This window comes from Ornithorhynchus anatinus, chromosome 1 (assembly GCF_004115215.2).
Source record: "Ornithorhynchus anatinus isolate Pmale09 chromosome 1, mOrnAna1.pri.v4, whole genome shotgun sequence".
Classification (NCBI taxonomy): Eukaryota; Metazoa; Chordata; class Mammalia; order Monotremata; family Ornithorhynchidae; genus Ornithorhynchus; species Ornithorhynchus anatinus.
Window position 1 is genome coordinate 185,683,169 of NC_041728.1, and position 13,913 is coordinate 185,697,081.

Genomic DNA, 13,913 nt, shown 5'->3' on the forward strand with positions numbered 1-13,913 from the left:
GCTCTCAGGAGGGCTTTGAAGAGGGGAAAAGAGTTAGTTCGGCTGAGGTGAGGAGGGAGGGTATCTCCCTCCTACCCTTCCTTTCCAAACTCCTAGAACGAGTCATCTACACTCACTGTCTTGAATTCCTCAACTCCAACTCTCTCCTGGACCCCCTCCAATCTGGCTTCCGTCCCCTCCCCTCTACCAGGCTCTCCATCACCTTGCCCCCTCCTACCTCTCCTCCCTTCTCTCTTTTTACTGCCCACCCCTCACGCTCCGCTCCTCTGCCTCCCACCTCCTCATCATCAAACCCCTTTCTCGCCTATCCCGCCATCGACCCCTGGGCCACATCCTCCCACGGTCCTGGAATGCCCTCCCTCCTCACCTCTGCCAAACTAATTTCTTCCCCTCTTCAAAACCCTACTTAGAGCTCACCTCCACCAAGAGGCTTTCCCAGACTGAGCTTCCCCTTTTCCCTCTGCTCCCTCTGCTTCCCCTCTACCCACCCCCCCGACCTCCCCTCAGCTAAGCCCTCTTTTCCCCCCTTTCCCTCTTCTCCTCCCCCTCTCCCTTCCCCTCCGCTCAGCACTGTGCTCATCCGCTCAATTGTATATATTTTCATTACCCTATTTATTTTGCTAATGAGATGTACATCCCCTTGATTCTATTTATTGCTATTGTTTTTGTCTGTCTGTCTCCCCCAATTAAACTGAAAGCCCGTCAATGGGCAGGGACTGTATCTGTTGCCGATTTGTACATTCCAAGCACTTAGTACAGTGCTCTGCACATAGTAAGCACTCAATAAATACTATTGAATGAATGAATGAATGAATTCCAGGACAGCTGTAGGGCCAGGGTTCGACAGCGGGATAGGTGTGGACGGGGGACCATGAGGAGGTGAGCAGCAGAGGAGCGGAGCGTGCGGGTCGGACAGGAGAAAGAGAGAAGGGAGGTGAGGTAGGAGGGGACAAGGTGATGGAGAGCCTTGAAGCCCAGAGTGAGAAGTTTTTGTTTCGTGTAGAGGTTGATAGGCAACATACATATATAACATACAAACGAGAAGCAGCATGGCTCAGTGGAAAGAGACCGGGCTTGGGAGGCAGAGGTCATGGGTTCGTATCCCTGCTCTGCCACTTGTCAGCTGTGTGACAGTGGGCAAGTCATTTAACTTCTCTGTGCCTCAGTTCCCTCATCTGTAAAATGGGGATTAAGACTGTGAGCCCCACGTGGGACAACCTGATTCCCCTATGTCTACCCCAGCGCTTAGAACAGTGCTCGGCACATAGTAAGTGCTTAACAAATACCAACATTATTATTATTATTACTTAACTTCTCTGTGCCTCAGTTACCTCATCTGTAAAATGGGGATTAACTGTGAGCCCCACGGGGGACACCCTGATTACCCTGTATCTACCCCAGGGCTTAGAACAGTGCTCTGCACATAGTAAGTGCTTAAAAAATACCAACATTATTATATATACATAAGTGCTGTGGATTAGGGAGAGGGAGGGAAGAGCAAAGGGAGTGAGTCATTCATTCATTCAATCGTATTTATGAGCACTTACTGTGTACAGAACACCTTACTAAATGCTTGGAAAGTACAATTAGGTAACAAATAGAAACAACCCCTATACAACAATGGGCTCACAGTCTAGATGGGGGGAGACAAACAACAAAACAAAACAAGTAGGGAGGCATCAATATAAATCAATAGAATTATAGGTATATACGCGTAATTAATAAAATCAATAGAATAATAAATATGTACAAATATACACTAGTGCTGTGGGGCAGGGAAGGGGGTAGAGCAGAGGGAGGGAGTAGGAATGATGGGGAAGGGAGGAGGAGCAGAGGAAAAGGGGAGCTCAGTCTGGGAAGGCCTCCTGGAGGAGGTGAGCTTTCAGTAGGGCTTTGAAGGGGGGGAAGTGTGATTATTTGGAGGATATGAGGAGGGAGGGCATTCCAGGCCAGAGGTAGGACGTGGGCCAGGGGTCGACGGTGGGACAGGCGAGAAGGCGAGGCCCAGTGAGGAGGTTAGCAGCAGAGGAGCGGAGCATGTGGGTTGGGCTGTAGAAGGAGAGAGGGGAGGGGAGGTAGGAGGGGGCAAGGGGATGGAGAGTTTTGAAGCCAATAGGAGTTTTTGGTTGATATGAAAGTTAATGGGCAGCCACTGGAGATCTTTGAAGAGGGGGGTGACATGCCCAGAGCATTTCTGTAGAAAAATAATCCATTCAGCAGAGTGAAGTATAGACTGAAGTGGAGAGAGACAGGAGGTTGGGAGATCAGAAAGGATGCTGATGCAGTAATCCAGTTGGGATATGATGAGTGATTGTACTAACAAGGTAGCAGTTTGGATAGATAGAAAAGGGAAGATCTTGCTAATGTTGTGAAGGTGAGATTGGAAGGTTTGATGACGGATTGGTTGTGTGGGGTGAACGAGAGAGCAGAATCAAGGATGACACCAAGGTTGCGGGCTTGTGAGTTGTGGTGACGGAGAAGGGAGGGGAAGCTGAGGAAAAAGGGGCTTAGTCTGGGAAGGTCTCTTGGAAGAGGTGCACCTTCAGTAGGGCTTTGAAGGGGGGAAAAGTGATTGTTCGTTCATTCATTCATTCATTCATTCAATCATATTGATTGAGCGCTTACTGTGTGCAGACTACTGTATTACTTGCTTGAAAAGAACAATTCAGGATTAAAGACAGACAATCCCTGCCCACACAGGACTCATAATCTAGAACAGGGGAGACAAACATCAAAACAAGTAAGCAGGCATCAATATAAAGAAATAGAATTATGGATATATGCACATTAAAATAAGTAAAAAGGAATCACTATAAATAAATAGAATGATAGAAATGTACACATATACACAAGCGCTGTGGGGAAGAGATGGGGGGAAGAGCAAAGGGAGCGAGTCGGGGCGATGGGAGGTGAGGATGTACTGAGAAAAGGGGGCTTAGTCTGGGAAGTCCTCCTGGAGGAGGTGAGCCTTCAGTAGGACTTTTAAATGAGGGAAGAGTGAGTGTTTTGTGGATTTGAGGAGGGAGGGAATTCCAGGCCAGAGGTAGGGCGTGGGCCAGGGGTCGACAGCGGGACAGAATTGTTACCACATTAGTACAATCACTCATCATATCCCGACTGGAATACTGCATCAGCATCATTTCTGATCTCCCAACCTCCTGTCTCTCCCCACCACAGTCTATACGTCATTCTATTGCCCTGATTATTTTTCTACAGAAATGCTCTAGGCATGTCAACTCCCTCCTTAATAATCTCCAGTAATTGCCTATCAACCTCTTTATCAAGCAAAAACTCCTCACTATTGGCTTCAGAGATGTCCATCCCCTTGCCCCCTCCTATCTCACTCCCCTTCTCTTCCTCTCCATTCCAGCCCGCACACTCTGCTCCGCTGGTGACGCTAACCTTCTCACAGGGCCTCGGTCTCACCTGTCCCGCAGTCGACCCCTGGCCCATGACCTATCTTCGTTTATTCAGTCATATTTATTAAGGACTTACTCTGTGCAGAGCACTGTACTATTCATTCAATAGCATTTATTGAGTGCTTACTATGTGCAGAGCACTGTACTAAGCACTTGGAATATACAGTTTGGCAACAGATAGAGACAATCCCTGCCCAAAGACGGGCTCGCAGTCTAATCGGGGGAGACAGACAGCGGAGCAAAACAGAACGAAACAAAAACAAGACAACAATATCACGATAAATAGAATCAAGGGGATGTATACCTCATTCTGCTGCTGCTTCGAGGAGAAGCAGCATGGCTCAGTGGAAAGAGGCTTGGCTTGGGAGTCAGAGGTCATGGGTTCGAATCCTGGCTCTGCCACTTCTCAGCCGTGTAACTTTAGACAAGTCAGTTAACTTCTCTGTGCCTCAGTTACCTCATCTATAAAATGGGGATTAAGACTGTGAGCCTCATTGGAGAAGCAGCGTGGCTCAGTGGAAAGAGCATGGGCTTTGGAGTCAGGGCTCATGAGTTCGAATCCCAGCTCTGCCACTTGTCGGCTGTGTGACTGTGGGCAAGTCACTTCACTTCTCTGGGCCTCAGTTCCCTCATCTGTAAAATGGGGATTAAGACTGTGAGCCCCACGTGGGACAACCTGATTCCCCTGTCTACCCCAGCGCTTAGAACAGTGCTCGGCACATAGTAAGCGCTTAGCAAATACCAACATTATTATTATGTGGGACAAGCTGATTACCCTGTATCTACCCCATCGCTTAGAACAGTGCTCTGCACATAGTAAGTGCTTAACAAATACCAACATTATTATTATTAACAAAATAAATAGGGTAATAAATAATATATACAAATGAGCACAGTGCTGAGGGGAGGGGAAGGGGGAAAGGGAAGGAGAAAGGAGGGGAGGGGAGGAGGAGCAGAGGGAAAAGGGGCTCAGCTGAGGGGAGGTGAAGGGGGAAGGGGAAGAGCAGAGGGTGGAGGGGGAGCAGAGGGAAAAGGGGGGAGATCAGTCTGGGAAGGCCTCTTGGAAGAGGTGAGCTCTCAGTAGGGCTTTGAAGAGGGGAACAGAGTTAATTTGGCGGAAGTGAGAAGGGAGGGCATTCCAGGACAGCGGAAGGATGTGGGCCAGAGGTCGATGGTGGGATAGGCATGAATGGGGGACGGTGAGGAGGTGGGTGGCAGAGGAGCGGAGCGTGGGGGGTGGGCAGTAGAAAGAGAGAAGGGAGGTGAGGTAGGAGAAGACAAGGGGATGGAGAGCTTTGAAGCCAAGAGTGAGGAGTTCTTGTTTCTTGCGGAGGTTGATCAACCATTGGAGGTTTTTAAGGAAGGGAGTGACAGGCCCAGAGCCTTTCTGCAAGAAGATGATCCGGGCAGCAGAAGGAAGAATAGACTGGAGTGGGGAGAGACAGGAGAGACAGAGAGAAGCCTGACAATAATCCAGCCGGGATATTATGAGAGCTTGTACCAGCACAATGGCCGTTTGGATGGAGAGGAAAGGGCAGATCTTGGCGATATTGTAAAGGTGAGACCGGCAGGGTTTGGTGATGGATTGGATGTGCGGAGTGAATGAGAGAGCAGAGTCAAGGATGACTCCAAGGTTGCGGGCTTGCGAGACAGGAAGGATGGTTGTGCCATCCACAGTGACGGGGAAGTCAGGGAGAGGACAGGGTTTGCGCTTAGAAAGTACAATTCAGCAACGGATAGATACAAATCCTACCCAACAATTGGCTCACAGTCTAGAACGGGGGAGACAGACAACAAAAAAAAAACAAGTAGACAGGCTTCAGTAGCATCAAAATAGATAAATAGAATTATAGATATATACACATCATTAATAAAATAAATAGAATAATAAATATGTACAAATATACACAAGTGAAAAGCAGCGTGGCTCAGTGGAAAGAGCTCAGGCTTGGGAGTCAGAGGATGTGCATTCGAATCTCTCCTCTGCCACTTGTCTGCTGTGTGACCTTGCGCAAATCACTTAACTTCTCTGTACCTCAGTTACCTCAGTTGTAAAATGGGGATTAAACTGTGAGCCTCACGTGGACAACCTTGCTTAGAACAGTGCTCAGCACATAGTAAAGGCTTAACAAATACCATAATTTATTATTATTATGTGCTGTGGGGGCCTGGCCTCTGGCCTGGAATGCCCTCCCCCCGCATATCCTCCAAATAACCACACTCCCCCCCCTTCAAAGCCCAACTGAAGACTCATCTCCCCCAGGAGGCCTTCCCAGACTAAGCCCCCCTTTTCTTCAGCACCCCCCCACACATTGCCCCTCCTCACTCCCTTTACTCTATCCCCCTTCCCACCCCACAGCACTTGTGTATGAATGTACATATCTATAATTCTAATTATTTATATCAATGCCTGTTTTACTTGTTTTGATGTGTGTGTATATATCCATCTAATTCTGTTTATTTATATTAATGCTATTGATTGATTGATTCATTCATTCAATAGTATTTATTGAGCGCTTACTATGTGCAGAGCACTGTACTAAGCGCTTGGAATGAACAAGTCGGCAACAGATAGAGACAGTCCCTGCCCATTGACGGGCTTACAGTCTAATCGGGGGAGACGGACAGACAAGAACGATGGCGATAAATAGAGTCGAGGGGAAGAACATCTCGTAAAAACAATGGCAACTAAATAGAATCGAGGCGATGTACATTTCATTAACAAAATAAATAGGGTAATGAAAATATATACAGTCGAGCAGACGAGTACAGTGCTGAGGGGATGGGAAGGGAGAGGGGGAGTAGCAGAGGAAATGGGGGGAAAAGAGGGTTAAGCTGCAGAGAGGTGAAGGGGGGGCGGTAGAGGGAGTAGAGGGAGAAGGGGAGCTCAGTCTGGGAAGGCCTCTTGGAGGAGGTGAGTTTTAAGTAGTATTGATGCCTGTTTACTTTTATTGATGTCTGTCTCTCCCCTTCTAGACTTGAAGCAGCGTGGCTCATGGAAAGAGTCCAGGCTTGGGAGTCAGAGGTCATGGGTTCATATCCCAGCTCCGCCACTTGTCAGCTGTGTGACTTTGGTTGAGTCACTTCACTTCTCTGTTCCTCAGTTACCCCATCTGTAAAATGGGGATGAAGACTGTGAGCCCCACTTGGGACAACCTGATCACCTTATATCCTCCTTAGCGCTTAGAACAGTGCTTTGCACATAGTAAGTGCTTAACAAATGCCATTATTATTATTATTATTATTATTATTATTATTATTGGACTGTGAGCCCTTTGTGGGCAGGGATTGTTTCTCTTTGTTGCTGAATTGTACTTTCCAAGTGCTTAGTGCAGTACTCCAGAAGCAGCGTGGCTCAGTGGAAAGAGCCTAGGCTTTGGAGTCAGAGGTCATGAGTTTGAATCCCAGCTCTGCCACTTGTCAGCTGTGTGATTGTGGGCAAGTCACTTCACTTCTCTGTGCCTCATCTGTAAAATGGGGATGAAGACTTTGAGCCCCACGTGGGACAACCTGATTCCCCTGTGTCTACCCCAGCGCTTAGAACAGTGCTCTGCACATAGTAAGCGCTTAACAAATACCAACATTATAATTATTATTATTACTCTACACACAGTAAGCACTCAAGAGAAGCAGCATGTCTCAGTGGAAAGAGCATGGGTTTGGGAGTCAGAGGTCACAGGTTCGAATCCCGGTTCCACCACTTGTCAGCTGTGTGACTTTGGGCAAGTCACTTAACTTCTCTGGGGCACAGTTCCCTCATCTGTAAAATGGGGATTAAGACTGTGAGCTCCACGTGGGACAACCTGATCACCTTGTAGCCCCCAGTGCTTAGAACAGTGCCTTGCAGATAGTAAGTGCTTAACAAATACCATCATCATCATTATTATTACTATTATAAATATGATTGAATTGAACTGAATTGAATTCTAATCCCGGCCTCATCACCATCCTGCTGTGTGACCTTGGGAAAACCACTTCACCTCTCCGGGCCTCAGTTCCCTCATGTGTAAAATGTAGAAGCAGCATGGCTCAGTGGAAAAAGCCCGGACTTGGGAGTCAGAGGTCATGGGTTCAAATCCCGTTCCGCCGCTGGTCAGCTGTGTGAGGTGGGGCAAGTCACTTAACTTCTCTGTGCCTCAGTGACCTTATCTGTCAAAAGGGGATGAAGACTGTGAGCCCCACATGGGACAACCTGATCACCTTGCATCCTCCCCAGCACTTAGAATGGTGCTTTGCACATAGAGAAGCAGCGTGGCTCAGTACAAAGAGCCTGGGCTTGGGAGTCAGAGGTCATGGGTTCAAATCCCAGCTCAACTGCTTGTCAGCTGTGTGACTTTGGGCAAGTCACTTCACTTGTCTGTGCCTCAAGTCCCTCATCTGTCAAATGGGGATGAAGACTGTGAACCCCCCGTGGGACAACCTGATCATCTTATATCCTCCCCAGCGCTTAGAACAGTGCTTTGCACATAGTAAAAGCTTAACAAATGCCAGGATCATTATTATTCTCTGGGCCTCAGGTCCCTCATCTGTCAAATGGGGATGAAGGCTGTGAGCCCTACTGGGGACAACCTGATCACCTTGCATCCTCCCCAGCGCTGAGAACGGTGCTTTGCACATAGTAAGCGCTTAACAAATGCCATCATTATTAAAATGGGGATTGAGAGTGGGAGGCCCAGGGGAGAACCGGCTTGGGGTCCACCCGACTCTGTCCTCAGTTACCTCATCTGTAAAATGGGGATTAACTGTGAGCCTCACGTGGGACAATCTGATTCCCCTGTGTCTACCCCAGCGCTTAGAACAGTGCTCGGCATATAGTAAGTGCTTAACAAATACCAACATTATTACTACGGCCCAGCCCAGGGGAGGCGGCTGAGAAGATGAACCTTGACCCGCTCTCCCCACTCCAGGCCCCGCCCCCTTCCCGGGCCCCGCCCCAGAGGATCAGGTGACGGTGGAGGGAGGGGGGAGCGGGGTCGGGCGGTGATTGGCCGCCGGCGGGGGCTGACGTCAGGCGGAGGTCGCCAGGCCCCGCCCCTCTAGGCCCCGCCCCTTCGGGCCGGCCGGTCGGCGCACGCGCGGCGGGAGCGGGGTCGAGCCCAGCCGAGTCCGGCCGAGCCGAGCCGAGCTCAGCCGAGCCCTCCCCATGGCGGCCACAGCGGCGGCGGACGAGGGCGGCGGCGGCGGCGGCGGCGGCGGCGGCGGGCGGGCCGGGCCCGGCGAGCCCGGAGCCGCCCGGAGGAAGAGGGGCCCGGGCCCGCTGGCCACCGCCTACCTGGTCATCTACAACGTGGTCATGACCGCAGGGTGAGGGCCCGCCCGGGGGAGGGGGGCAAGAGGCTCGAAGAACCGAGAGCAAGGGGGTGGGAGACCTGGGGAGGGGGAAGTGGGCAAGCAGCGGGGCCTAGGGGGTAGAGCACGGGCCTGGGACTCAGAGGACCTGGGTTCTAATCCCGCCCCCCGCCCCTTGTTGGCTGTGTGACTTTGGTCAAGTCATAATAATAATAATGTTGGTATTTGTTAAGCGCTTACTATGTGCAGAGCACTGTTCTAAGCGCTGCGGTAGACACAGGGGAATCAGGTTGTCCCACGTGGGACTCACAGTCTTAATCCCCATTTTACAGATGAGGTCACTGAGGCCCAGAGAAGTTAAGTGACTCGCCCGCAGTCACACAGCTGACAAGTGGCAGAGCTGGGATTCGAACTCAGGACCTCTGACTCCAAAGCCCGTGCTCTTTCCGCTGAGCCACGCTATGCCTCTGAGACCTTTCTGTAAAAGGGGAATTAAGACTGTGAGCCCCACGTGGGACAGGGACCATGCCCAACCCAACTATCTTGTATTTACCCCAGTGCTTCTTACAGTGCCTGGCACATAGTAATAATAATAAGTAATAATAATAATAACATAATAATAATGTTGGTATTGGTTAAACGCTTACTACATGCAGAGCACTGTTCGAAACGCTGGGGTAGATAAAGGGTAATCAGGCTGCCCCACGTGAGGCTCACAGTTAATCCCCATTTTACAGATGAGGTAACTGAGGCCCAGAGAGGTGAAGTGACTTGCCCACAGTCACACAGCTGGCAAGTGGCAGAGCCTGGATTCGAACCCTTGACCTCTGACTCCCAAACCCGGGGTCTTTCCACTGAGCCACAATGAAATATTACAGTTATTATTACCAGGGGGCTGGGGTGGTGGTGGTGGTGGAAGGATGTCTTGGGAGTCTGGGGAATCGGTTGTGGGGAGACGTGAGGGAAGTAGGGGTGAGAACTGAGGGGCAGTGGGTTGGGGAGGCGAGGGCCATGGATCTGCCATTGATTCCCAGGGGTGCAGGCTGGACGTGGGGGCCGGGAGCAGGAGGTGGGAGCAGAGGGAGTCCTGGGCCTGTCATAGGAGGGACTGGGGCCAACTGGCCCGGGGAAGGGGAAACTGGAGGGGTGAGCAGGAAGTGATGATGATAATCATCGTGGAATTGTTCAGCACTTACCATGTGCCAAGCACTGTACTAGGTGCTGGGGGTCTTGTCTTATGCTGTCGCATCGTTTCCGACCCATAGCGACACCACGGACACATCTCTCCCAGAACGCCCCGCTCTCCATCTGCAACCGTTCTATTAGTGTTTCCATAGGGTTATCGTGGTAAAAATCTGGAAATGGTTTTACCACTGCCACCTTCCACGCAGTAAACTCGAGTCTCTGCCCTCAACTCTCTCCCAAGCCACTGCTGCCCAGCATGGGTAGGTGCTGGGGTAGATGCAAGCTCATAAAGTCGGAAAACAGTCCGTATCCCACGTGGGGCTCGCAGCCTAATAGGGAGGGGAAACTAGTATTGAATCCTCACTTTATGGATGAGGAAATGGAGGCACAGAGAAGTTAATCAGTCGTAATTGTTGAGCAATTACTTTGTGCAGAGCACTGTACTAAAGTAAGCTCTTGGGACAGTACAGTGTAGCAGAGTTGGTACATTAAGTGATTTACCCAAGGTCACGTGGCAGGCAAGTGGCGGAGCTGGGATTAGAACCTAGGCTTATGTGCTCATGATCCCCGTTCTCAAGGACCTATAGTCTGTTGTGTGGAGAACAGTATCCTGAACTCTTGGGAGAGCGCAAAATAATAATAATTATTATTGTATTATAATTGTAATATAATCATTATAATTAGTAGGAAGCAGCATAGCTTAATGGATTGAGCACGGGCCTAGAAGTCAGAAGGGCATGGTTTCTATTACCGGCTCCGCCACTTGTCTGCTCTTTGACTTTAGACAAGTCACTTCACTTCTCTTTGCGTCAGTTACCTCATCTGTAAAATGGGGATTGAGACTGTGAGCCCCACATGGGACAGGGACTGTGTCCAGCCTGATTATCTTGTATCTACTCCAGCGCTTAATACAGCTTCTGGCACATAGTATGCACTTAACAAATATCATGATTATATCATGATTATTACTTGTTAAGTGCTTACTATGTGCCAAGCACTGTTCTAAGCACTGGAGTAGATACAGATAATCAGATTGGACACAGTCCCTGTCCCACATGAGACTCACAAACAGATGAGGTAACTGAGGCCCATAGAAGTTAAGTGAGGTCACACAGCAGACATATGGCAGAGCTGGGATTAGAACACAGGTCCTTCTGACTCCCAGGCCTATGGTCTATCCACTAAGCAACACTGCTTGTTGGTAGGTACAATCCCTACCTTCAAGGAGCTTACAGTCTACTGGGAGAGGACGGTAGAGTTGGTAGACTTGAGCTTATAGTCTGTTGTGTGCACTGCACTGTCCCAATCGCTTGGACGAGTACAACACAATCCCTGCCCTCAAGGAGCTGACAGTCTAGTGGAGAGATGAGTCACTGAAATAAATTACAGGCCAGAGAAAGAAAGAAAAGGAAAGTGTGATTATGTATGAAGGATATGTATGTAGCATGAATACTCTGGGGCTTGTGAATGCCCTTATGCTCAGGTGGCAGCTGAGGGTGTAACCTGGGGAGGAGAAGGCTGATTGAGAACTAGCCAGCTGCACCCCTCCCTATGCCCGCACACTCGTGTAGCTGAAATCTGGGTCTCAAGAGGTCGGGGCTGAGGAAGTTGGTAGCAGAAATTCATTCATTCGTTCAATCGTATTTATTGAGTGCTTAATGTATGCAAAGCACTGTACTAAGCGCTTGGGAAAGTACAATGTAACAACAAATAGACACATCTCTGCCCACAGTGAGCTCACAGTCTAGAGGAGGAGACAGGCATTAATATAAATAAGTAGATAAATTAAAAAAATTACAGATATATACATATACAAATGTGTTGTGGGGATGGGAGAGAGGATGAATGAAGGAACAAGTATGAGCAGAGCAGAAGGGGGTGGGAGAAGGGGAGAGGAGGGCTTAGTCAGGGAAGGCTTCTTGGAGGAGATGTGCCATCAATAAGGTTTTGAAATTGATATGAGGAGGGAGGGTGTACTAGGCCAGAGGTAGGAAATAACTGCAAATTTTCTGAGGAAATCCTCCCACCCTTCTTGCAACAGGTGGGATTTGGCAAGTAGATTGCCTCACCACCCCCAGCACTTAGCAAGATGCCCTTTCACATTCGAAAGTTTGCCCACTACCAACCCATGGGCCCCATCCAACTCTGTCACTCCTTCGGGGAGCCACTGCCTCAGTGACTCCCAAGAAATTGACCAAGTCAGTCTCAACAGGTCGGGCCAGCCAGACGGGCTACCTCTCAGCGGCTTGTCTCCGTTCTAATCGATCAATCAGCCAATGGTATTTATTGAGCACTTACTGTGAGCAGAGTACCGTACTAAGCACTTGTGAGAATATAGTAGAGTAGAGTTGCTAGACATGTTCCCAGACCACAACAAGCTTCCAGTCTAAAGGGAAAGACAGACATTCTGCGAATTAATCAGTCTGCCAGGGTTTAGCTCTCCGACTAGCTGGGGTTCCCCGTCTCTGAACTTGGCTCCTTGAGGCAGATTTCCATCAGAGGAATTTCTTCAAACTGTTAAAAATCAATCAGTGGTATTTGTTAAGCGCTTACTAAGTGCCAAGCACTGTTCTAAGCGCTGGGGTGGATACACGCAAATTGCGTTGGACACAGTCCGTGTCCCGGGCTCATGGTCTCAATCCCGATTTTACAGAGCAGGTAACTGAGGTACTGAGAAATAAACTGACTTGCCCAAAGTCACTGTACTAAGCACTTGGGAGGCTGCAGTATAACAGAGTGGTTGCCTATCAACCTCCGCACGAAACAAAAACTCACTCTTGGCTTCAAATCTCTCCATCACTTTGCCCCCTCCTACTTCACCTCCCTTCTCTCTTTCTAGTGCCCACCCCGTACACTCTGCTTCTCTGCCTCTCACCTCCTCACGGTCCCCCGTTCGTGCTTGTCCCGCCGACAACCCCTGGCTCACATCCTACCACTGTCCTGGAATGCCTCCCTTCTCACATCTGCCAAACTAACCCTCTTCCCCTCTTCAAAGCCGTACTGAGAGCTCACCTCCTCCAGGAGGCCTTCCCAGACTGAGTCCCCCCTTTCCCTCTGCTCCCCCTCCTCTCCCACCCCATCCTCTGCTTTTTCCCCTTCCCCTCCCCTCAGCACTGTGCTCATTTTTATATATTATTTATTGCCCTATTTATTTTATTAAGGAAGTGTATATCTCCTTGATTCTGTTTATCTTGATGATGATGTTTTGTTTTGTACTGTTTTGCTTTGTTGTCCGTCTCCCCCGTTTAGACTGTGAGCCCATTATTGGGCAGGGATTATCTCTATCTGTTGCCAAATTGTACATTCCAAGGCTTAGTACAGTGCTCTGCACATAGTAAGTGTTCAATAAATACGATTGAATGAATGAATGAATGAACAGAGTTGGTAGACCTTGCTGTTAAGGAGCTTATGGACTAGTGGAAGAGACAGGCACTAAAATAAATTACAGATATGGACATAAGTGCTGAGGGGGTGAATATCAAGTGCTTAAACTGTACAGATCCATGTGCAGATTATGGTATTTGGGGTTTTTTTAATTTTGTTTTTTAAATGGAATTTGTTAAGCATTTACTATGGGCCAGGTGCTGTGCTAAGTCCTAGGGTAGATATAGGCTCATCAGGTTAGGCACAGTCCATGTTCCACATGGGGCTCACAGTTTTAATCCCCATCTTAGAGGTGAAGTAACTGAGGCACAGAGAAGTTGTGACACGCCCAAGATCACCCAGCGGGCAAGAAGCAGAGCCGGCTTTAGAACCCAGATTACATGCTTATCATGGGCTGAGCACTGTAGTAAGAGCTGGGGTAGATACAAGATAATCAGGTCGGACAAAATCCCTGTCCAACATGAGGCTATTACATATGAGGAAACTGAAACTGGGATTAGGTGGGATTAGCATGGAAAGAGCAGAGACCCAGGAGTCAAAGGACCTGGGTTCTAGTCCTGATTCTGCCACATTTCTGCTGTGTGAACTTGGGCAAATCACTTAACTTCCCTGTGCCTCAATTACCTCATCTGTAAA

General features: G+C 49.1%; 1 protein-coding gene across 1 annotated transcript in view; it reads left to right on the forward strand.

The window, feature by feature from the left end:
- Nucleotides 1–8,613: 8,613 nt before the first annotated feature.
- Nucleotides 8,614–13,913, forward strand: part of HACD2 (3-hydroxyacyl-CoA dehydratase 2) — a gene marked incomplete at its 5' end in the record, with an annotated part of 35,388 nt that continues 30,088 nt past the window's right edge. The window contains one exon of the mRNA XM_029067878.1: nt 8,614–8,723. Within this exon, the coding sequence (XP_028923711.1) occupies nt 8,614–8,723 (110 nt within the window). The remainder of the gene's footprint in view (nt 8,724–13,913) is intronic.